This window comes from Ostrea edulis, chromosome 9 (genome assembly GCF_947568905.1).
Source record: "Ostrea edulis chromosome 9, xbOstEdul1.1, whole genome shotgun sequence".
Lineage (NCBI taxonomy): Eukaryota > Metazoa > Mollusca > Bivalvia > Ostreida > Ostreidae > Ostrea > Ostrea edulis.
The window spans coordinates 23,621,425-23,647,741 of NC_079172.1; the positions used below are offsets into that span (position 1 = coordinate 23,621,425).

A 26,317-nucleotide genomic window follows, 5' to 3' on the forward strand; every position below is an offset into this window, starting at 1 on the left:
GAGTTGATTTTGTGTACTGAATGAGGGGGGGGGGGGGGTAATTAAAATAATTTCTATGATTAACTTTTGATCAAAAATACCCTTCTGTACTTTCAAAAATAATTTCTAAAGATATGTTACTTTGACCACCGCTAGATATCATCAGTTTTGCTTTTAATAAGACTTCTTATTAAATATTATTTTTTTCCATGTTGCATTCGCTGTTTTATCTACTTCCTAGGGGCGAGATCGAAAGTTCAATGTCTGACAAAAAAACTAAATTCACATAGTTTTTACGCCCCCCCCCCCCCCCTCCGCCCCTACAACGACCCCCTAAACTAGATATGATGAGTGTTTAAACTATAATCGATTAACAAGTAAGAACAAACGAGTATAAATAACTCTGTATACCCTATCTTCTGTTTATTCACAAATGAAAGTGTAGATTAAAACTATCAAATGTTCATTAAAATGTAATATCGTCATGTAGTTTTAACAGTCACTTGTCTTTCTCCTTTTTCGACTAATGTGTAATCGATGTCGGATGAATGAAACTTACAGAAGTTTTAACACCCCCTCCCCCTCCTCCCCCTAACTATTTGAATTTAGATTTTTATCCGAAATCAATCTTTTGATCTCGCCCCTTACAGTTTTTTATATCAAATTTCTTACTGTTTTTAACATCTGAGAGAATTAGGGTTTGATTAATTATGTTAATTAAATAATACTCTGTACACTTTCTATCAAATCGTATTTCTCTCCATATTGCGTTCATTGCTTTATTTATTTCTTACATTTTTAATAGTTCAGCTAATTAGGGTTTAATTAGTAATCTTAATTAGTAAAAAAATCCCAACAATTTTCTTTGCCTTCTTCATCGTAAACACATTTCTTTACGAAATATTATTCGACGTACGACTTATCTTTCCATCTATGATCAGGGGCAAGTAACTCGTGGGTCACCTGCTTTTGAGGGATACCATCTAGTCATCACCAAGTCGGCAGTACTAGATTTACCGCCCACCCTCAGAGTGAGTTGTCTGCCGCTTGGTGTCGTAAAAAGTTTACAGGATAGGACCACTCGTTGAAGGCTATATTGATATTAGTTGTTACTGTAGGTATGATTATTGAATACATGTTTTAGAATGTGTGCATGGAGGTTATATATCATTAATGGGATTGCCGTGTACAAAAAAATTGAGGCCTAATGTTTACAAACACTGAAACAGGGCCTTTTGAAAGTGAAAGTAGAGTGGAATTAACTAGTGGATTTGTTTGGAACAAAGTAGTACGTAGTGCTTGTGATTTTGACAGTAATTCCACTATCCCCATTTCAAACTATATAGTCCACGGTCATGTTTTTACGTGAAGCTTCGAATCCGTTGGAAAGGTAAAAAAAAATATAATAAAATGCGCCACATTATGACGACATAATCTAACACGCTTTATATAAAGGACAAGTCATTTCTTCTTTTTATTGATTGATACTTTTAAAGTTATCTTGTTTCTTCAATGAAGATAAGTTTAGTTGGTCATACATTGTTTTTAATGTTTTTAATTTTAATAAGTTGTACTGTGCAATAAATGCAGGTGTATATATGGTGGCATATTATCGTCGACTGCCCTTTTTCGGTGACTGACCGGAATCAGTGACCTTTTGTTTACGTGTGCGCGTTGTCGTTTCTGGGTGTTGATTTCGTAATCAATTTAATTCGCTGTAGTGTTTGCAAACATACACAGAACACGTCTTCATTTTTTTTCCGAAAATGAACTACTAGAAGGAGAGTATGCAAAAAATCAACACAAGCACCCCAAAAATAAGCCCATTTACTTATTCCTTTTTCAAGCAAACCTTCAAATTGATATAAAGTATATCAAAAGTCTAGAAATCTATACTATGTCATTTTATTAATTGACATTTAGTTGCACATTCCTCCTGTATATACATTTTTACAGTTACTATAACAAACTCTTGGCAAGCCTATATTAACAATGGTCACAGAAATAGGTGACGTCACCGTTTTAGGAGCAGAAAGTGACATGTTTTTTTGTTACGAAAATATATTCAATTAATGTATCAATGAATTTGAAATTTTTGGATGAAAGTAAAGGAATTTAATTACGTTAAAGGTAGCGTGTAATTTATTTATTTAATCCAAGTGATTAATGAGAAAATCACGGTTTATCTCTAAGGTCACTGAAACTGGTCAGTCGATATATTTCTGCCATCACCTGTCAGATTAATCTGTCGCCATGTCAGATAATGTCCACTTGTCAGATAACTCCACAAAATAAGAAGGTCCCCACTTGAAAACTGTGGAAGGAGTAGGGCGGACAAATTATGTACCCTCCATAGAATATTAATTTCCAAATAGACTAAGTTCAAAAACCTGTAATTTTCTCAAAAATTGTAGAAAATCAAAATCCATCCCATATGCACATCTTCAATACCCATACAAACACTCCACAAAATAAGAAGGCTCTCACTTGAAAACTGGGGGAGGAGTAGGGCGGAAAAATTATGTACCCTCCATATAATAATTATTTCCAAATAAAGGGGCAAAACTCCTGGAAAAAAGGTCGAAATGGATGAAAATTGCAGTATGATCTAGAGTGACCCACAAAGAAGCTACACAGCAAGTTTCAGCATGATATGTGAAAGGGAAATGAAATTATAAAGAGAAAACCCTGAACGGATGGACGGACGTACAGACATCACTGTACCATAATACGTCCCGTCTAAAGACGGGCGTATAAAAATAACACAAATTTAAAACATTGTTATTTACTTCTAATGTACTTAGAAAGCATATTTTCTTTTCATTTCCGTAACAATGTCCTCCTATCCTCATAACGTTTATCAGACGTCCACTTTTGGGATAACTCTATTGCTTTAAACCTAAAAAATTGGCATAGACAATTTGGTCTATTCCAATTACAATTGGCATAGGCCAGTGTCATTTGACATAGACTCGGCCTATCGGTCTATGGTTAATTTCGAACACTGTAATAATAATCAGACATGTGAACATATTGACAGTGTTCTGACAAGTTGACATATAATGATCAAACAAGACTAACTGTAACCAAGATCATTAAATGTCGACTTGTCGGATCTATTTGTCAACTTGTCTGATGATTATGTTGACTTATCAGGTATCAAAATGGGAAGCAAACGGCATTAACATATCAAAATTAAAAGATAATTTGAAAAATGACAAGTTGACATAATTATATGACAAGTTGACCTAATTAACTGACAAAAAATCTGACAAGTTGACATAATTATATGACAAGTTAACATAATTAACTGACAAAAAATCTGACAAGTTGACATAATTATATGACAAGTAATGACAGAAATATGCTACCAAACACGTACATTCAAACAGCACCAAGTCTAAATCGGGGAATCCCTAATTGATAAATCCAGGATACAAAGTTAAGTGTTGGCCAGGGATGCAAGCTGATTAGGTGGGAGGTTAAGGGCCAAGCCCTGGATGGACCCAGCTTTTATCACAGGCACTTTCATACTGATGATAGATGCCCAAGACTCATCAGACAATTTCTCCTCCACTGTTGTTATCTAGAAACCAACCTGTCCAATCTTCTTTGTAGGTCTAGGTCACCAGGGTGTGTGTGAGGTAATATATTTATAATGACTTGTGAATTTATTTGTCATGATAGCTCAGTGATTAAAGCATTGAATCCCTAGGTCATGATCAGGAGGTCGTGAGTTCATGCCTTGACCTTCGTAAAACTTAATATGATGTAAACATAAGTAGTAATTGCTCATTGACCATATTGTGCTTGGCATGTAGAAGTAGAAGTATCCATCACACGGTCCATCAGTGAGACCACTGCTCTGGCCCACTGCTACATGTAAGAGCCTCGGTTAACATCGGAATAAAATGTAAATAAAACGATAACATAGTATAAGAGTGCCGCCACTGAGCCTCTAGCTCGCTTCTCTGGCCCACTGCTACATGTAAGAGCCTCAGTTAACATCCCTAATCTCCTTATTTTTACCTTGGAATAAAATGTAAATAAAACGATAGCATAGTACATGTATAAGAGTTCCGCCACTGAGCCTATAGCTCGCTGGAGTATGCTACGGCCCTGAGCTGCCAGCACAATTAAGGCATAGGTCTCAATTTGTGTGATTTTTTTTATAGGGATTGTAACAAACTTATGACATCCCCATGAAAGAAATAGCTTATCCTGAAGATTTTGATTCTGCAAAATGCATGTATGTCATATCACTATTGTTTTTTCAAGGTCAGAAGTCAAAGGTCAAGTTGTAGTATTACTTAGTAGGAAAACCTTATAGGCAGGATACAAACTGAATAGTAAGCTCCATGATATTGAAACTTGGTACATTTGATCACCATGATGAGAGGAAGATGCCTAATGTTTTTTCAAGGTTAGAGGTCAAAGGTCATGGTCGCAGTATCACTTAGTAGGAAAACCTTGTAGGCAGGATACAAACCGAACCGTATAAGCTCCAGACCAACTTGGATATCACTCTGCGGCCTGCCGTCAAGAGGGTGAGCCGTACTCCTGCATCTTGAACATCTGAAGTCAGGGTCCACAGACAGGTGCATGAGCCCACTGCATTTCTTGTGCACCCAGTGCTTGCAGCCATTGCAGAAAATACTATTGCTACCTACACCTGTACGACAGACAGCACATGGAAAGCTGTCCGAGTCCTAAAGTAGGTCAAGACCCGTACCGCAGATCATGATCTTGGTTTTGCCCGCATTCACTCTCAGTCCTTTCCTTTCCATAGCTTCTTTTCAAGTCAGAAGCCTCTTGACACATTCATCCAACGAGTCAGTAATGATAACTAGGTCATCTGCATACAGATCCTCCCAGGGAACACTGGTGCGAAATTTGCGTGAAAGAGCTTCGAGTACGATGATGAAAAGCAGAGGGCTGAGTACTGACCCCTGATGGACTCCGACCCTCACAGCAAACTCCTCACTGTAGCCATCACCAACTCGAACACAGCTACGGGCATTGACATACATCCCCTGCACCAGACGCACAATCCACTCTTCCACACTAAGATTTCACAGTGTCCACCAGATCACCTTCTGAGAGACACGGTCAAATGCCTTTTCGAGGTCCACGAACACCATATAGAGCCGTTTGTTTACTGCGAGATATTTTTCCAGCAGCTGCCGAACAACAAATATTGCATCAGTTGTACCTCTGCCAGGACGAAGCCAAGATAGATGCCTTGTTAAAATTAATGTCGATAATTAAACTTGTGATACAGTTGTTCTGGATATCTCATCCGTTAGTCATGTTCATCATATCTCTTGTTTATAGAATTTTAAGCCTTTATTTTTATCCAATTTTTATTATTAAACTCGCAGGAATGCTCATTAGTTTGCATAAAGGACTGGATTTCTGTTAATTTGTGATTTCTGTGTAAAGGTCAAGGTCAAAGAAGAGAAAATCGTTGTCAGTGATAGGCCCATTTGCTGAGTGTTTATAAATGGAAACAGTTTCATTACTTTCAGATTTCTAAGCAAAGGATGAGTGCAACCTACTGCGACGTGATGAAAAGGAAACCAATATGGCGAGCTGTCAACTTTGATTGGAATTTTTTAGTAGAGGAAGGTGGTCCTTCACGCAGGACGGGAATTCTCAACGAGAGACAAATTTTTAAGAGCATGGTGGAAAAATTAAAGTTCAAAATATACCCAGAAGATACCAAACAAACGAGAAATCTATCCAAGAAAAAGTTTCATGAAGAACTGATGAATTGTAAGTATTGAAATGATTTAATACATTATATTTTCATTGTAGATTACATGGATAAATGTACTTGCAGCAATACATCCCCCCAGTTGTTTCTCTTCTATTTACTTGTCCTCTTCAGTAAATTGATCATCTTGAAATGACCCTGAAGAAGAATGTGGTTTCTTTATATATACCTTTATTTCTTTCAGCTAGACACCCCCCCCCTCCCAATAGCTTCAGCTAAAGATTAAAAATCTGTTAATGTATAAAGCATATAAAAAAGGTCATAGCATTTTATTGTGATTTTTAACTGTGCTATATAAAGAGGTTCACACCTGAGATTTGGAGTAATGTCAATTTTTTGGGGAAATTTATTTTTTATTTCTACATCGAAGGAGAATTAGGAAACTAAAAAGACAAACTGTGGTCACAATGCTTGTTGTTGAGCTACATTGTTCTAAACATGACCTTTTTACACTTTAAATTTATTCCATTAAACTTGATCTGTCTGTTGGTGTCAACACAACATAACCAACAAAAACCACCGGCATCTTTACAAAATATAGATACATAATCATGTCTTCTAACAATACAAATAAAGAAAAGTTTAATTCTAGTAATGGAAATCAATAATGACATTTTTGCACTTAATATATGAAAATATTCATTATATCAGATTTGAGAATTTAGGACATATTAGGAGTATATTGATGTCAGTTCCTAAAATTTCACATAATTTTCAAAATTCTGTCTTAAAATTTAAAATGGAACTAAAAAAAGTGGGGGGTTAGAGATTGAATTTTTAAATTATAGGCAAAAATACTGAATTTTTATACAAAATTTCGAGTAAATTAATCTAAACTTTTTTTAAGAATCGGTGTTCTGTTTGGAAAAATATGTCAACCAAATTAATAAATTACTACATTTGAACTACAGGTGACTCTCAATGACTCGAGGTTCAAGGGACCTTGATAAAACTTGGAGAAATCGAAAGTTCGAGAGATCGAAATTCGGGAATTGAAACTCCGCCGGTATGGTTAAGATTTTACAGTAACCAGAAATGTTTACCAACATGATCATATCGTTTTGACATGTTTTCCTTTGTATTCATTAGGTAGTTAATTTGATATCAAAATAAAAAAACCTTATTTTGCATTGATAAAAATATATTTCAATTAAGTTTATGTATTTGTTTGTTCTTTAATTATGCTTAGATAGGCATACAAAACCAAGTTCCGATGAAGCTTTACTATCGCAAACTAAACAGCACAATGTTATGTCGCTTTACCCAAAGCAAAAATTCTAACGAATGAGTAAAACGATGTTATAGGGTAACTTTACACAAAGAACAAACTCGAGAAATTTAACAGTCTATAGATCCCTAAATTAGGTTTAAAACTTACTTTCTCGTTGTCACATCAAAACAAATTATAGATTTTATTCACAGTCGGATTATATATAACTTTAATCATCACCACACAAAACCCCAGTGCATATGGTGTAAACTGACCAATTAGCCAATTATATACTCAAGTGTGTCACCTCCACAAAGAAGCATGGGTGATGTTTCAATGATGTAAACACCTAATTACCCCTACAGCATTCAACAAAATCCAGGTAAGGTCCAAGCGGAAATTATTACATGCTTGGGTAACGGTGGGTATACGCTACCACCACTACGAGAGATCGAGAGTGAAAAACAATGAAATGTGTTTTACGGGACCTAACATCACTTGGAGAGATTGAGAACGTTCGAGAGATCTATAGTAAATTTGCTTTGTTATATATAGAAAAAAATCGGGACAATGATTTCACTTCGAGAGATCGAAGTTCGAGTCATCGAGAGTCACCTGTAGTTCCAATTAAGTCTCAACTACTTGTATCATAAATTATAAAACTGAAATACACCCATAGAAGTATAAAAATAGAGGATTTCTAGTCAAATAGAGGATAAATTGGATCAAAATATAGTCCCTTCCAAACCCTTTCAAAATTTGAATTAACACAACTTTTTTTTCAACTGGATAGGGTTCAGTAATAGATGTGGAATATTTTGCACCAATGGGATCAGTATTGAACCAGTAAATACTTAGTTGTAGCATCCTATGCAGTTGTGCTCAAAAGCTCAGGAGCCAACCTATTTAAGCATTAAATGATGACTTTTATATTAAAACATATGATGATCATGTGCTGACAAATTACGGAGTTTTCCCTTTGATTGTACTTATTTTATAATAAGACGCTGTAGGGATTATTAATCGGCGTCTGATTATAAAATAAGTACAATCCAAGGGGAAAATCCGTTTTTCCCAAAAGATTAGACCATCTTGTGTTCACCATGTGTTCACCGTTCACTTTGCATTCAGTGTTCGCTCACTGTTCACCAAGTTGCATTCACCGTTTGCTCACCATTCGTCCATCGTCAGAGTGGGAAAATAGAATGTTTCAGGGATTGCAGCATTGTCATATACAATCTTCAGAGGCTTTACATTCAGTAACATCATATAGTGACGTTATGTCATAAATAGTGGAACATTCTGCTATTTATGACAGACACACTCTGTATGCAAATTTATGTAAAATTTATACAACTTACAGCAATAGCTGACTCGATCAGCCCACTCATCACCGGTTTTGTCCAGTTCTGTAACATATAGCTTTGTCTGTGCTACAAGGCTATGTATAAACCACAGTTCTCAGTTTTGTTAAGGAATATATAAATGTAGTTTAATGGGGAAATATAGAAGAATATGAATATAATTTAATGTTTTCTTTACAGGTTACTATGTTGTCCCAAATTTGCTAAGTTATTTTAATGAATTCCTTCAATTTTCTTAGTTAAAAATCTCTGTGTAGAAGAATCTTGTGGCTGTATTTTGGTGGCAGTGTCATCTCATGGCGTTATCTTGAAGACGGACACACCGCCAGAAGAGGAGGTGGAAGTGTACGAAGATTACATACTTACACACCCTGAACCTGATAGATCGTCCTATTCTGAAGGTTTTAAAGACGAACGTGTCACAGTGAGGGAAATAGTGGAAGTTTTCAGAGATAAAAGGCTAAAAGGAATACCAAAAATATTTTTTATTCAGGTATTTAAACATGTCTTGTGCACCTAGAAATAAAACTTGAAATTTATAATTTCTTTCCAATTTTCGTAAATATTTAACTGAGATATAAAGTAGGACCTCCCCCATTGTAGGGATCATACTCAATAACCCAGCTAGGACCCTCCCCCCTTGATCAGGTAAACAGAGTTATCCGTTGTCAAAATAAAATTGCTGACTTTAAAAGAGGCTGTTGAAATGCCTGTAACATCAACTTGTTTGTCAGTAACTAGCCTCGATTCAAAAACTGACCAATTCACAGAACAAGCTCTTGCGTATCAAATTAGTTGAGATATATAAACACCATATGCAGGTGATTTGGAATATTGCTACTTAGATATGGGAAGTTGACGATGGAGAAGCTGAAATCATCCCGTTTGTCATAAAGTTCAGTTGTTAGTTTGCCGTTAATATCTACTTTCAATAAAATATCTAAGTATGAAGCAGAAATGGATGACTCTGTGGTGTCTTATTTTGAGTTCGCAGGGATATATTGAATCGACTTATGAATGAAAGTTATTATTGTTAATAAATAAAACGTTGTTGATATATCTAAATGTCGAATTGAAGGCAACAGCAAGAGATTTTTTCTTCTCACGTAGAAGTTTCTGAATACTACTTTATATGCATATAAAAACAGGTCAGCTAACGAATGAGCACAATTCGTGGGAATTCCGACAGACTGTTGGAAGACCTGATCACTATGCAATTACCACGAAGATATTGTTATTGAGGAACTCTAGCAATTAGGGTTCAATGTTTTGAATAGGATGATGTTGTGAAAATCTTTTAAAAAACCTGAGGGATATATAATATGTAGCTGTATTTTATACAACAGAGAAGTACTAGGGTAGATTCATGTTTGTTCATGCCATGCTGTGTATGGAAAGGTGGTCGCCATGTGAGAAAATGCAACTGCTCAATTGAGAGATGTGTTCCATGAACCCCTTGTATTTTACAGGCATGCAGGTCTAAATCTGAACCAGGTAAAAAGAAGGAAGATATTGATCTGGGCATACCATTTGTAGTATATGACAATGAAGAGAAACGTGAAGGTAACTTTACTGAACTCTTTAGCTCACCTGAATGATTGTTGTCCATCGTCTGTTCATCTATTTGTCTGTCTGTAAACTTTTTACATTTCTGACTTCTTTTTCCAGAACCACTGGGCCAATTTCAACCAAACTTGGCAAAAAGCATCCTTGTGTGAAGGGCTTTTAAGTTTGTTCAAATGAAGGGCCATGCCCCCTTCAAAGGGGAGATAATCACAAAATGCAAAAATATGGTGGGGTCATTTAAAATCTTAAATTATTCTCAAGAACCACTGGGCTAGGACAGTATAAATTTGCATGAAAGCTTTCTGACATAGTGCAAATTCAAGTTTGTAAAAATTATGGCCCCTCGGGGTAGGATGGAGCCACAATAGGAGATTTAAGTTTTACATGTGTATAGGGAAAATCTTTAAAAATCTTCTTTTCAAGAACCACTGGGCTAAAGTACAAATTTACATGAAAGCTTTCTGACATAGTGAAAATTCAAGTTTGTTAAAACCATGGCCCCAGGGGGTAGGGTGAGGCCACAATAGGGTATAAAAGTTTTACATACTCATATATATATATATATATATATATATATATAGAAAACAATCTTTAAAAATCTTCTTCTCAAGAATCATTGGGGCAAAGAAGTTTAAATTTGCATGAAACCTTCCTGACATAGTGCAGATTCAAGTTTGTAAAAATCATGGCCCCCGGGGTAAATTAGGGGCACAATAGCGATCAAAGTTTTACATGCGAATATATAGGGAAAATCTTTAACTATGGGCTAAGATGACTCAGGTGAGCGATGTGGCCCATGGGCCTCTTGTTACACATTTTATTCTTCTACAGAAAAGCTGTATGATGCCCAGTATTTAGTACAAATGTTACTCTAGTTGTCCTGAAGCTGTAGAAGTTTTTAATTAAACTGTATTTTATTAAGAATAACATAATAAGGATTATAGGCAGCAGGCAGCACCTATATAAGCCTTCTCCTTTAAGGTACATGATGTAAATGAGAAATTACAATATCTTTGATGATAATATCTCAATATATATGAAGTAAAATGATAATATATCATTCAAAGTACACTGATAATATAAGGAGTATATATTACTTGATATGCAAAATAAGCTAACAGAAGAGAAATGTGGGGTTGGTTAATGGGAACTAAGAGGGACATACAAAAGAATTAAAAAAGATCAAATCAAATTAACACTAGTTTTAATTGTAACGGGGACCACCTCCTCCAATTAAAAAGCAGTGTCATTGTAAACCTATAGCAAAAAAATCATTTTATTTTAGCCTTTAATTAGTACGTTTAATATGGTAATTTCAGCACCAAGAAATGACAGGAAGCAATCCACATGTATACATGTGCACGCGAATATGATTCCGCACTTTTGTTGATATCATTCAACAGGCATTTGTATCATATACCCACAGTATATATTTCATAATGTTTGCATCAAATATAAGAAAGTTATAGTGATTTTAAAATTGTCCAATCAGAAATCAGCACATGTGAATGAACGTGCTGACCAGTGATTCTAACCACAGCAATATGTAAGGAATACCAAGACACATCTAAAATTCAACATCAAAAGAATTTGATGAAAAACAAAAATGTTATCGTCCTTCAAAAAATGAACTTTCGAAAAACGAGGCATGTGTGTGTACATTGGTATTTTTTATTACACCAATATATAGGTACACACATTATCTACCTATTCTGTGAATATCAACCCATTTGTTTCATTCATAAGAGAGTCACAGACATTTTCGTATTAACCAATCAAAAAGAAGCTTACATGCATGAGCGTACAGATTGGTAATTTTGACCATGCATATCAGTTAAGGATCTCAGTATCCACCTTTGATATAAATATTAAACCATTTCAATGAATGACAAAAAAGATAGACTGATTACAAAATTAGTGTACAAAAAATGTTATGCACGCATGTGCAGACAAAATTACTATCATTTTGCACATTTACAATGATATACTATCATCCTAATAAGGTTTCATATCGATATCTTGTGTATTCTGATTTTGAATATTTTGTGCCAAAAATGAAATGCACGTGCATGCGCATGTATGCATGACTATTGTTTTGCACATCTACAAATGCTATACTATCATCTTTGAAAGTTTCATATCAATCCCTTGTGTAGTTTCTGAGAACACTCCTGGACAAAAAAGTACCGGAGAAAAATAATATTAATTGTAAAAAACAGAGTAAAAACAATATGTTCCCAAACTTTGTTTGGGGAACATAATAATGAAAGAAAACCAAATAAGTAAATGCATTTTTCAAATCTTTTGCTTTCCATAATATCCTCTGAACATATTCAAAAATCTCTATTTTTGCATTTTTGTAATTATTTCCCCTTTGAAGGGAGCTTATGCATGGCCCCTCTTTTGAACAAACTTGAATCCCCTTTACTAGGAATGCTTTGTACATCATTTGATTGGAATTGCCCTGCTGGTTCTGGAGTATGTGGGATAGGAAAGATCATATATTAATAACCCCCTTGTTTCACAGAAGTCTACTAAATAATATGCCTGGTCAGGTAAAATTTTAGTTTACTAATATGACTGCATGGTCATGTTGAAAAAAAGAACAAGAAATTTTATTTCAAACCATAAGAATTTTTTTTCTTAACTAAAAATTAACTGTACAAGAGTACCACAATAAACAATACAATACACAAACAGCACAACAATTAAATTCAACCTGGAAGCATATTATGCACTCTGAATTGATACCACACATTCCGAATATAAAAGCCTTAAAGTAGGTCATGGTACACCAATCCATCTGACATGTGAACTGATTATGTATTTTTCTTAGAGGGAGGTTGTGACAAAATGTCAGTGCAATATCTGTATCTATGATGAGAAAAAGTCCAGGAAACCATTTGATCTATTTTTAGTTCTAAAGTACGGTAGGTAATAGTGCACCAATGAAGTTGAAATTTGAACTGATTGTGTATTTCTCTGAGAGAAAGGTTGTGACATAATTTCAGAGCAACACCTGTGATCATACCGAAAAAAAATCTTGAAAACTGTTTGACCTACTTCTACTCCTAAAGTAAGTCATAGTGCATCAATCCAGCTGAAATACTAACTGCATATGTATTCCTCCAAGAGGAAGCTTGTGACTAAATTCCTCCAAGAGGCTATTATTCAGGGCAATATCTGTATCTGTAACAAAAAAGGTCCAGAAATCTGTTTTACCTACCTATACTAAATTCAGTATGTCAAGGTCAGACCAATCCAACTGAAATGCAAACTCACTCTTATGCTTCTTGATGGAGAAATTGTGACCAAATTTCAAGGTCATACATTCATCTGTTACGGAAAAAGGTCCGGAAAATATGACCTCGGATGGACAGACAGCCAGACAGACGCATGAGCAGCACCGTAACATAATATGCTCCTTCTAATGACAGGCATACAAAAATGCATGCATCCGTTACAGAAAATTGTCTGGAAAACATGACCTCAGATGGACAGACACAAAGTAATATGATGGGAGTGTAAAAACTTTGTGAACAATTTTAAACTGTTTGAGTACATAATCTCCATTTTTAGTTGTAATAAATAAGTCTTGGTCAGAAGTGATGTTTTACATCTGCTCAATTTGAATGTGTCTAAAGTTTTGTTTCAGTTAAATACATGTAGATGTATTAAATTAGATTAATTTCAATTCAAAAATATGTTTATGTGAATTAAAAGTAAGGAAATGTTTATCAAATAAGTAAACTAGTTCTAATTGTAACGGGGACCGTTACAGATGTTCCCCAAACCTCCCCCAATTAAAAAGTGATGTCCTTGTGAATCTATAGGAAAAAATCATTTTATTTTAGCCTTTAATTACATGTACGTTCAATATGGTCATTTCAGTACCAAGAAATGAAAAAAAGCGTTGCACGTGCATACACGCGCACGCGTGTATGATTCCGAATTTTTGTTGATGTCGTTCAACAGGCATTTGTATCATATACCCACAGTATGAATTTCATAACGTTTCCACCAAATATAAGGAAGTTATAGCGATTTTAAAATCGTCCAATCAGAAATCAGCACACGTGCATGCACGTGCTGAGCAGTAATTCTAACCACAACAATTTGTAAGGAGTACCAAGATACATCTAAACCCCTAATATGAATAGAATTTGATGAAAAACAAAAACGTTATCGTCCTTTAAAAATTGAACATTTAAAAAACGTTGCGCGCGCATGCGCGTGTGCGTTGGCATTTTTTGTTACACCAACGTATAGATACACATATTGTCTACATATGCTGTGAATATCATCTCATTCGCTTCATAAATAAGATAGTTACAAACGTTTTAGCATTATCCAATCAAAATGAAGCGCACGTGCATGTGCGTGCAAATTGGTAATTTTGACCATGTAAATCAGTTAAGGGTCTCAATATCTACCTATGATATGAATTTCAAGCCATTTCAATGAACAACAAAAAAGTTAGACTGATTCCAAAGTTAGCGTACAAATTTTGTAATGCGCGTGCACGCGCATGCGTGCGCGTGCTGGCAAAATAACTATTATTTTTCATATGTACAAATGATATACTATCATCCTATTTAGGTTTTATATCGCTTCCTTCAATATTCTGATTTTCCATTTTTTTGTACCAAAATTGCAATGCACGTGCGCGCGCGTACATGCACGTGCAAACAAAATGACTATCACTATGCACATCTACAAACGCTATACTATCATCCTGGAAAGTTTCATATCGATCCCTTTTGTAGTTTCTGAGAACACTACCGGACAAAAAAGTACCGGAGAAAAAGAATAATAATAATAATAACTAGTACTTATTGTAACGGGGACCGTTACAGATGTTCCCCAAACATTCCCCCATTTAGTAAGTGGTGACATTTATTTCCGTACAAGTTGTTTTGACCATTGCAAAGTGTGTAGCATGTGAATATATAACTATCTTATAACCTTCACTCCATTTCATACTAGTTCAAATCAGTTATAAAGATCTGAGAGTTTTGTGCACGTACACGTACGTGCATATACATAATTCGACCATCTCGATACATTAGAAGTCTGACTATATGAGTACAAGAGAAGTTTCACAACTGTTCAATGAAAAACGAGAAATTAACGGCAACTCAAAACTACAAAGACCGAAATCAATACACGTGCATACACGTGCGCGTGAGTACCACACAACAATTTTGTTGATGCTATTCAATAGACATTTGAACAATATACTTACTATATGAATTTGGTATCGATCGCTTCACTCTTAAGAAAGTTATTGGGATTTCAAAATCGTCCAATCAGAATTAAGCGCACGTGCATGCGCGTGCAGGGAAGTGATTTTGAGACTATTAATAAATTGACAGGCCCAAAACATACTTGCAACCTAATTTTCAAACCTATTCATTACAATCTCAAAATGTTATAGACCAATACTCAAATTTAGACGTCAAAAATTACAATGCACGCGCATTCACGCGCACGCCATTTTGATAATGGAAAATTTGTTGACACCATTTCACAGACATTCATATCATAGATCCTCAGGGTAAATTTGAATTCATTTCATTTTTTAATTCAATAGTTATGACCATTTTAGTACCCGAAAAATGAAAGAAAAGCTATGCACGTGCATACACGGGCACGTGAGTATGACTCAGCATCAATGTTGATGTCATTCAATAGACATTTGATAGATATACCTACAGTATAAATTTCATATTGATTCCATCATTTATAAGAAAGTTATGGCGATTTGAAAATCGTCCAATCAGAATTTAGCACACGTGCATGCACGTGCCGCATGGCAATTATGACTATACACTTTTGTTAAGAATATCAAGATACATATACAATACAAGTTTGAAAAGATTTTGACAAAAAAAAAAAAGTTATGGTCATTGAAAAAATTGAACCTTCAAAAGACAATATACGTGCGTGCGCATGCGCGTTTGCAATTTTTATTACATCGATCTGTAGATATTTGACTTGTCTACCTATCCTGTAAATATCATTAAATTTCCTTGATCGGCATGAATGTTATAAATCGTTATGTATTATCCAATCAAATTGAAGCACACGTGCATGCGCGTGCAGAATTGAAATTTTGACGATGCCAAACAGTTAAGGGTCCCATGTTATACCTACGATATAAATAGCAAACGATTTCATTGAAAAATAAAAAAGTTAGACTGATTCTAAAGTTTGTAAACAAAAAATCCAATGCACGTGCATGCACATGCATGCATTTTCAGACAAAATGACATTCGTTCCGCACATCTACATATGCTATACTATCATCCTAAAAAGGTTTCATATTGATCCCTTGAGTAGTTTCTGAGAACACTCGTGGACAAAAAAGTCCCAAGAAGAAAGAAAGAATAATAATAATAATAATAAGAAACAGAGTAAAACCAATATGTTCCCAAACTTCGTTTGGGGAACATAATAACTAGTACTTATTGTAACGGGGACCGTTACAGATGTTCCCCAAACATTCCCCCATTCAGCAAGTGGTGTCATTTATTTCAGTACAAGTGGTTTTAACCATTGCAAACTGTGAAACATGTGAATATATAACTATTTTATAACGTTCAGTCCATTTCATGCTAATACAAATCAGTTATAAAGATCTGAGAGTTTTATGCACGTGCACGTACGTGCATATAAATAATCTCGATACATCAGAAGTCATACTATATGTGTAGAAGAGAAGTTTCACAACTGTTCAATGAAAAAGGAGAAATTAACGGCAACTCAAAACTACAAAGACCGAAATCAATGCACGTGCATACACGTGCGCGTGAGTACCACACAGCAATTTTGTTGATACTATTCAATAGACATTTGAACAATATACTTACTATATGAATTTGGTATCGATTGCTTCACTCATAAGAAAGTTATTGGGATTTCAAAATCGTCCAATCAGAATTAAGCGCACGTGCATGCGCGTGCAGGGAAGTTATTTTGAGACTATTAATAAATTGAGAGGCCCGAAACATACCTGCAACCTAATTTTCAAACCTATTCATTGCAATCTCAAAATGTTATAGACCAATAATTAAATTTAGACGTCAAAAATTACAATGCATGCGCATTCACGCGCACGCCATTTTGATAATGGAAAATTTGTTGACACCATTTCATAGACATTCATATCATAGATCCTCAGGGTAAATTTGAATTCATTTCCGTTTTTAATTCAATAGTTATGACCATTTTAGTACCCGAAAAATGAAAGAAAAGCTATGCACGTGCATACATGGGCACGTGAGTATGACTCAGCATCAATGTTGATGTCATTCAATAGACATTTGATAGATATACTTACAGTATGAATTTCATATTGTTTCCATCATTTATAAGAAAGTTATGGCGATTAGAAAATCGTCCAATCAGAATTAAGCACATGTGCATGCACGTGCTGGAAAGTTATTATGACTGTTTTTGTTTGTTAAGAATATCAAGATACATATACAATACAAGTTTGAAAAGATTTTGACAAAAAACGAAAAAGTTATGGTCATTGAAAGAATTGAATATTCAAATGTCAATGCACGTGCGTGCGCATGCGCGTTTTCAAATTTTATAACATAGATTTGTAGATATCTATAATCTTTACATATCCTGCAAATATCATTAAATTGTCCTAATTTACATGAAAGTTATAAACGGTTTTGTCTTATCCAATCAAATTGAAGCACACGTGCATGCGCGTGCAGAATTGAAATTTTGATGATGCCAAACGGTTAAGGGTCTCAAGTTATACCTGCAATATAAATATCAAACGATTTCATTGAAAAATAAAAAAGTTAGACGAATTTCAAAGTTTGTAAACAAAAAATCCAATGCACGTGCATGCACATGCATGCATTTTCAGACAAAATGACGTTCGTTCCGCACATCTACAAAGAGTATTCTATCATCCTAAAAAGGTTTCGTCTTGATCCCTTCAGTAGTTTCTGAGAACACTCGTGGACAAAAAAGGGTGACAAGAATAAAGAAAGAATAATAATAATAACTAGACACGATCTCGTTGCGAGCAACGAGTAGGTCTTCCGTCCGATTTGTTGATGCACTCGGAGTTAAAAAAAAAAAAGACAAATGAGTCCCAATTTAGTTTCCGACTTTAAGACACTTTAGATATAATCAATTTTTCATATCATAAGCTTCTGAAGCAAAGTTGCGGTGAAATTCGTTTGAAATTCGACTCTCCAGGTGAGCCATAAGGCCTGCGGGCCTATTTCTTGATGTCATTTGTTATCCCTCTATAGACTCAACAACTTTAGTTCTATATGTCTTTACAAAATATTTACCTGTAAAAAATTATTGAGATCGACCGATATCGACAAAAAATCGACTCTACAGGCGAGCCATTAGGACCATAGGCCTATTTCTTGATATCAATCGATAGATCTCGATAAACTGAACAACTTTTGTTCAATATGTCCTTACAAAATATTGACCAGTTACAAGTTTTTGAAATCGACTGATATCGACAAAAATCGACTCTACAGGCGAGCCATGAGGCCCACAGACCCATTTTTTGATATTGATCGATAGGTTATGACACATTGAACAACTTTTGTTCAATAATGCTTTTCAAAAAATATGTCGTTTTAAAGATATGAGGCGTCAAATATTTACGATTTTGGCCCTTAAAATCTCTAATTACGTAACATATGACCTACTTTTTGATTTGATAAGATCAAGCTCGTTGAGATGAACATTTCCGCTTCTACAACTTATTATAAAATATTAATAGTTTCTGAGATATTCTCAAAAACATTTGGACCCTTCTGAACCCCTAATTTAAAGGGCCAGCCCGTTTTGCTTGATATCGTAAGAAAGGCCTTGTCATTTTAAACATTTTTTGCTCAACAAGTATTTAGAAATTCTTTACCGTTCTCGAGTTATCTCTACAAGAAATATTTAGGGGCCAAACTGTAGCTCCCTAACGGGGCCACATAGGGAAAAAACGAAAGGTACATATTGTTTAGATTATCATTCTGAACAACTTTTGTTCAATAATGCTTTTCAAAATATTTGTCGTTTTCAAGATATGAGGCGTCAATTATTTATGATTTTGGCCCTTAAAATCCCTTATTACGTAACATATGACCTACTTTTTGATTTGATAAGAACAAGCTCGTTTAGATGAACATTTCCGCTTCAATGACTTATTACAAAATATTAATAGTTTCTGAGATATTCTCATAAACCTTTGGACCCTTCTGGGCCCCTAATTTAAAGGGTCAGCCCCTTTTGCTTGATATCGTCAGAAAGGTCATGACATTTCAAACATTTTTTGCTCAACAAGTATTTAGAAATTCTTTACCGTTCTCGAGTTATCTCTACAAGAAATATTTAGGGGCCAAACTGTAGCTCCCTAACGGGGCCACATAGGGAAAAAACGAAAGGTACATATTGTTTAGATTATCATTCTGAACAACTTTTGTTCAATAATGCTTTTCAAAATATTTGTCGTTTTCAAGATATGAGGCGTCAATTATTTATGATTTTGGCCCTTAAAATCCCTTATTACGTAACATATGACCTACTTTTTGATTTGATAAGAACAAGCTCGTTTAGATGAACATTTCCGCTTCAATGACTTATTACAAAATATTAATAGTTTCTGAGATATTCTCATAAACCTTTGGACCCTTCTGGGCCCCTAATTTAAAGGGTCAGCCCCTTTTGCTTGATATCGTCAGAAAGGTCATGACATTTCAAACATTTTTTGTTCAACAAGTATTTAGAAATTCTTTACCGTTCTCGAGTTATTTCTAGAAGTAATTTTTAGGGGCCAAACTGTAGCTCCCTAACGGGGCCACGTAGGGTAAAAACGAAATATGCATATTGTTCAGATCATCATTCTGAACAACTTTTGTTCTTTATTGCTTTTCAAAATATTTGTCGTTTTCGAGATACCAGGGGTAAAAAATTTATGGTTTTGGCCCTTAAAATCCCTTATTACGTAACATATGACCTAAATTTTTATATGAATAGATTTGGATTGTTGAGATGAACATTTTTTGTTCTTTGACTTATACCAAAATATTAACGATTTTTGAGATATTTGATCTAGACTTTGAGCCCTTCTAGATCCCTAATGTAAGGGGCTAGCCCCTAAATCTTGATATTTTCGAAAAGATCTCGTAAATGTGCACAACTTTTGTTCTACATGTCTTAACAAAATATTTGCAAGAAAAAAGATATTGGAGATCAAAGGTCAAAAATCGCCGAAATCGGCGAAACATTTTGGCATCCATATTTTTAGGTCCAGGCGAGCGTTTAGGCAAATCGCCTCCGGTAAAATCGAATCCCCCACAAATCTTCTAAAATGTTTACTCTATCTTGTGTAGAAATTTCAAGACTCTAGCTTCAAAAGTAACGGAGGAGATGTGTGGACAACAAGGCCCTTCAAAAAGTCACTAAAAGAGAGATAACTCCTGACCGGAAGTGACGTCAAGCACAAAATTTTGCAAGCAAAGTCTCCTCACCAAAAGACATCTTTCCTGAAAATTTCGTGAAAATCGATCGAGAAATGGCTGAGAAAAACGCGTGTACTACCAAGGAAAATAATAATAATAATAATAATAATGAAGAAGAAGAACGCGAACAATAATAGTAAGGTCTTCCGCAGGAGACGGAAGACCTTAATAATAAGAAGAAACAGAGTAAAACCAATATGTTCCCAAACTTTGTTTGGGGAACATAATAAGAAACAGAGTAAAAACAATATGTTCCCAAACTTTGTTTGGGGAACATAATAAGAAACAGAGTAAAAACAATATGTTCCCAAACTTTGTTTGGGGAACATAATAAGAAACAGAGTAAAAACAATATGTTCCCAAACTTTGTTTGGGGAACATAATTACGTCGTAAACAGCCATCATATGGATTCTTACATATAAACTGCATAAAAACCCTTACAAAGATACATTGCTGGCCGGATCCAGTAAATGTTCTAACAAGCCCCTATCTTTGCTCCTCACAAAAATATTAACAGCTTTGAAGGAGAAACTTCAAACGTACTGTGCGACTACATATGCCAGAAGTGGTGTAAGTCAAATGTGGATTCTAAAAAATTCGAAAGAACTTTTAGTAAACTTGAAATTGCAAAACTTTTCTCAAATCAACAACATCAAAACATACGACATGTTATACGGCCATTCCTCACGATAAATTAAAGACTACACTTTTTGACATCTGACAAAGACAGTTGGTCTTCAACAAAAATGGAAAATGCAAATATTTCTATCTCGTGATTAGTCATCCAAAACATTACTTGGTTAAACACCACTCTGATTCCACGCACAAGTACTCTGAAGTTGAAATAAAAAATATGCTGGAGTTCCTCATTGACAATGTCTTTGTGGTCTTTAGTGATCAGGTCTTCCAACCATCTGTTGGAATCCCCATGGGCACGAATTTTGCTCCTTTATTAGCTGACATGTTTTTATTAGATCACCTGAGTCACTCAGGTTACCTATTGCTATTGGTCTGCGTCCGTCGTCATTTTTCGTGCGTCATCCATTAACAAGTTCTTCTCAGAAACTACTGGGACAATCTTGACCAAATTTGGTATGTAGCATATGTATGTGAAAGAGACCGGAAATTGTAAATTTCATGACTCCCCACCCTAAGGGGCCTTAATTTTGGGGTATAAACTGTAAAATTTATGTATTTCTTAAAAAAAATTCTTCTTTACATCTGGGCATGTAGCAGAGAAAGTGTGTATGTAGTAAAGATGAGCAAGAAAGCTTCTACAAAATTTATAAATTTCATGACACCTAGGGTAGGGGGTTCTGACCCAAGGGTGGGGCCAAACTTGGTATATAGTGTTTATGTGTAAAACAAATAATATCTTTTAGTGTTATTGATACTGAATTGAAACTAAATGGATATTTAGAAAAAGCAGATAATCCTTTACTAAAATTGTAAATTTGATGAACCCAGGGGTAGGGTTGTGGTATCAGGGTGGGGCTAAAATGGTCAGTTATTAAATGTATGAACAATAGAAATTTTTAACTTTCTCTTGATAACTACTATTCCAATTCTTTTCAAATTTGGTATGACACATCATTGGAACAAGGGGGACATATATTGTAAATTTCAGGATTCCTGCACCCCTGGGGCCTTAGGGGCGAGGCAAAAACAGCTCAAAATTGACCAATTTTCAAAATCTTCTTCTCCACAACCGCACATTTTTAAGAAAAAATAAATGCATAGTGATGTAGAGCAGGAAGGCCTCTACCAAAATTGTAAATTTCATGATCCCGGGGTAGGGGTTCTGACCCCCAGGGCAGGGACAAACTTGCTATATAGTGTTTTCTGTGTAAAACACTTTTAAAATGGCATCTTCTTTAGAGTTTTCAGGGGCGGATCCAGGAATTTTGGTTAGGGGGGACGTGGAATTTTTTTCCAGAGGCGGGGGGGGGGGGGGGGGGGGGGGTCTAACCTTCATAGGTGAAGTTACATCCCCTCTTACAAACAGAAACACACCTTTATCAACCCTACTCAAATGAAGCAAAATTTATCATCAGTAAATTTCATTCTAGTCAAACTTATTTGCTCATCATTGAGCTGTGATTTGAGTCCATCTATTTGTATTTCTTGGATTTGAATCCCCCTACACACACCTCTTTTCATCGCATGTTATGCCTCTTGCCTCAACAGATGTTTCTCCTTTTTGAAATAAGAAGTAGATTTTATTGTAAAAATTACAATAGCCAATAAAAAAAATTAATGCATGATTTGGGGGGGGGGGGGGGGGGGGGGGGGGCATCCGTGTGTATTACATACAACTAACCCAACTCTGTCACCAAGGCCCTCTACAGTATGGCAACCTTTTTTTGTCCCTGTTTCTCAAACTTGTAAACAGAGCAAAAACAATTTTTAAGATATGAAAAAAAAGTATCAACAACAGAAATAAACAAGGATAATATAACATATTTCTATTTACATGTAATAATGTCGCGCTAACATTATCTCCGACGTGTAGTGCATCAGGTTAATATAACATTTCTATTTACATGTAATAATGTCGCCCTAACATTATCTCTGACGTGAAGTACATCAGGATAATATAACATATTTCTATTTACATGTAATAATGTCGCCCTAACATTATCTCCGACGTGAAGTACATCAGGATAATATAACATTTCTATTTACATGTAATAATGTCGCCCTAACATTATCTCTGACGTGAAGTACATCAGGTTAATATAACATTTCTATTTACATGTAATAATGTCGCGCTAACATTATCTCTGACGTGAAGTACATCAGGGCAAATCTAGACGAAAATTTAAATATTTTGGCCACATTATTAAATATGGTATATCACCTTTAAATCACCCTTGGCATAGACCTTCATAAAAGTGGCTGTCAGGTGAAAATAAGCATGTTGCTTATTAAATAAGCATGTCGCTGCGACGTAGGAATCGATGGGATAGCGCATGAAAGGGAAAGTGCTTACTGATTTCACATAATTAAAGTATGATAGATATAATAGGTTACATATTAATTTATTGTTATTTGTTTTTAGACACATTCTTGAATTCACTGTTATAACTTATCGGCATTTCATTGTCGATTTTCAGCATGGAAAAAAATGAGGTCACATACAATCACATTCGTTTACAAACTGCGCAGGGTTTTCCGAAAGTGGCGAAGTTAGGGACTTTATGTATTTTGACATTCACCTTTTAGAATCAATTATTATAGATATGATTTGATTTTCCCTCTTTTTATAGTAAGCACTGATTTGTAACATAAACTTTGAAAAAAAAATTGGGGGGAGGGGGGTGTGCACCCCCCACACCCCCTCTAAATCCGCCAGTAGATATTAACAGCAATTTAACAACTCAACTTTATGACAAACGGAATGATTTCAGCTTCTCCATCGTCAACTTCTCATATTTATGAAAGCAATGATAGAATCTGCATATGGTATTTATATCTCTCAACAGATTCAATATGCAAGAGCTTGTTCTGCTTATGGTAAGATTTTAAATCGAAGCAGGCTACTGACAAACAAATTGATGGTGCAGGGGTTCCAACAGTCTCGTTTAAAGTCAGCATTTCACAAATTCTATGGTCATTGTAATGATCTAGTTTGCCAATACAACCTATCATTAGGTCAAATGCTAGCTCTGATGTGTTTCATACCGATTGTTAGACTGTTTTTGACTATGGATAACTCCCGTTTACCTGATCAAGATATAGGGCTCACGGCGAGTGTGACCGGTTGACAGGGGATGCTTACTCCTCCTAGCACCTGATCCCACCTCTGGTGTGTCCAGGGGTCCGTGTTTGCCCAACTCTCTATTCTGTATTGCTTATAGGAGTTATGAGATTGATCACTGTTCGTTATCTTCACCTTTCATGTGCAGTAATGTCTCTATTCAAATATGACTTCTCACAGAAAAAAAGGTAGGGAAGAATAAAAAAGCTGGCTTATGAAATAGAAAATTTTAAAGAATGATAAAAGTCGTTTTATTTTAAATGGACTGAAGAATTTACATCCTGCCAGTGGGTAGAATATAAAGAAACAGAAACTGTTGTGTTTTAAAATAAAATCATCAATGATGAGACTATAAAGATATTTTATGAGACAATTAAATATGGCTTAGTTCAAACCTAACATTTGTCATTTGAGATTAAGTTTTAAAATATGGAGAAACTATCATTTTTTTTCTGGAAAGTTGGTCAGGTCTAGTGGATATAAGGTCATGCAGGTCTAGTAAAAATCATTTGAAGTAGCCCGAATGGTCTAATGCTCCAAAACGTAAATGTCAAACCCTGTACATGCCTCACAGGTTTAATATTGTGATTGAAATTTATTGTATGTTTTAGGTATTTCTCATTACTTGCCACGACCACCAGCTGAAAATAAGATAATGTACTCCCCACCGTGTATAGATGACAGCGTCATTGTGTTCTCGACACCGCTGGGTTAGTATTGTTCACATTACAGTTGAGTTAGGAAGAGAGGTAAAGTAAGATCATAAAAATAATTTCACCAATAGATCGATTTTAATTTTGATCGATCATGGCAAACTTAATTTCTCCAACTGCATTCAATTTGAATGAATTTAGTAGATATTTGTAATAATTTTTCCTCTTGAACACTTTTTGAGCATTTTGTTCATTAGGTCACCAGAGTCACTCATTTCTGTCATTACAAACATTGATTAATAATGCGCCATTTAGCCACAGTACATGCAAGAATTCTATGAATTAAGTTCTTGACAGAAAGAGAAAAATGTTCCCCAAGTTTGACCTTTGCCTTCCTGTCAAAATCTACATACTATGCATGAATGGGTGATAGAGGAGTCAGATTTGGGTATATGGGAAAGACTTGTGCGACCCTGGCAAGCTATGAAGGACAAATAAACAAAGTGACAGACTTACTTGTACAGAGTGTGTGCGTGATCTTAAATGACTCAATACAGAGGACCTCAATTTTCAACTATAGCTATCCCCATAAGGCTGATGATCTTTATTGGGGAGTAATTACAATGGAACAGTACTTGCAATCTTAAAAAAAAATTATTATTTCATCACAAACACACTTTGTAATTTAATCACAAGTTCACATCTTTTCCAGGTTATGCAGCAGGATTTGAATCTAGAAGAGGTAGCCATGTGTGGAATGTTCTTGCTAACAAATTGAAAAACATGTCGGAACCTGTGAAACTTCTTGATTTATTAAAGGAGACGAATAGAGAACTATCTCATCCTCAAGAGCCAAAAAATGTAAAAGAAATTGATGGATTGGAATATAAGCCACTTCTTAGTATATGCTATACATTAACAAAGCACATCGTGTTTAAGTAATGACGATCATGTTATTGGAAAAAAACATATGGTCCAGTGAAACTCGCTCCTTCTGAGGTCCTTAATAAGCAGTATATGATGTAGTATATTTTGTAACAAGTTTAGATATACCTTATGTAATATATAATTTTTTTATATAAATGTTGCATAATTCTGGCATCGAAAACATTAAGATGGATCCAAAGATGCTGCTGATGTGTGGATGTACATAGTATGATTTTAATAAAAATAGATTTATCACATCGTGTATGTACCATATATCAATAGTTATGTAGACACTTAGAGGGGTAATATGGAAATACATGTATATGGGGTCCTTGAAAAAAAAAATATCAAATTGGGCAAGGCGCAAGTGTCTACATAATGAATTTATACTGTCGATTTTATGTTGATTTCAAACCATTCCTATCCTGGTTCCCCAATTTCCCCTTTACCATGACTTACATAATGAACTTCCAATCGGATATTGTTGCAGTCCGTAAACCATGTGGATAGGACATATTGGCAATATGAGGCATAATATCATTGTATATTTCAGCCAATGAAATTTTAAGATTT

At 35.1% G+C, this 26,317-nt stretch overlaps 1 protein-coding gene across 6 annotated transcripts in view; it reads left to right on the forward strand.

Annotated features, from left to right (window-relative positions):
- LOC125657909 (uncharacterized) overlaps window positions 1–25,999 on the forward strand; it is a 38,148-nt gene extending 12,149 nt beyond the window's left edge. The window contains exons 2-7 of one of the 6 annotated variants that reach the window (XM_056148916.1): window positions 985–1,097; window positions 5,493–5,754; window positions 8,569–8,822; window positions 9,799–9,892; window positions 24,776–24,874; window positions 25,530–25,999. In XM_056148916.1, coding sequence (XP_056004891.1) covers window positions 5,523–5,754; window positions 8,569–8,822; window positions 9,799–9,892; window positions 24,776–24,874; window positions 25,530–25,759 — 909 coding nt within the window. In that variant the 5' untranslated portion in view covers window positions 985–1,097; window positions 5,493–5,522 and the 3' untranslated portion in view covers window positions 25,760–25,999. Of the gene's footprint in view, window positions 1–969; window positions 1,098–3,602; window positions 3,624–5,492; window positions 5,755–8,568; window positions 8,823–9,798; window positions 9,893–24,775; window positions 24,875–25,529 lie in introns of those variants that run through there. The other 5 variants (XM_056148915.1, XM_048888833.2, XM_048888832.2 and 2 more) reach the window with 5 other exon arrangements.
- Window positions 26,000–26,317: the final 318 nt, after the last annotated feature.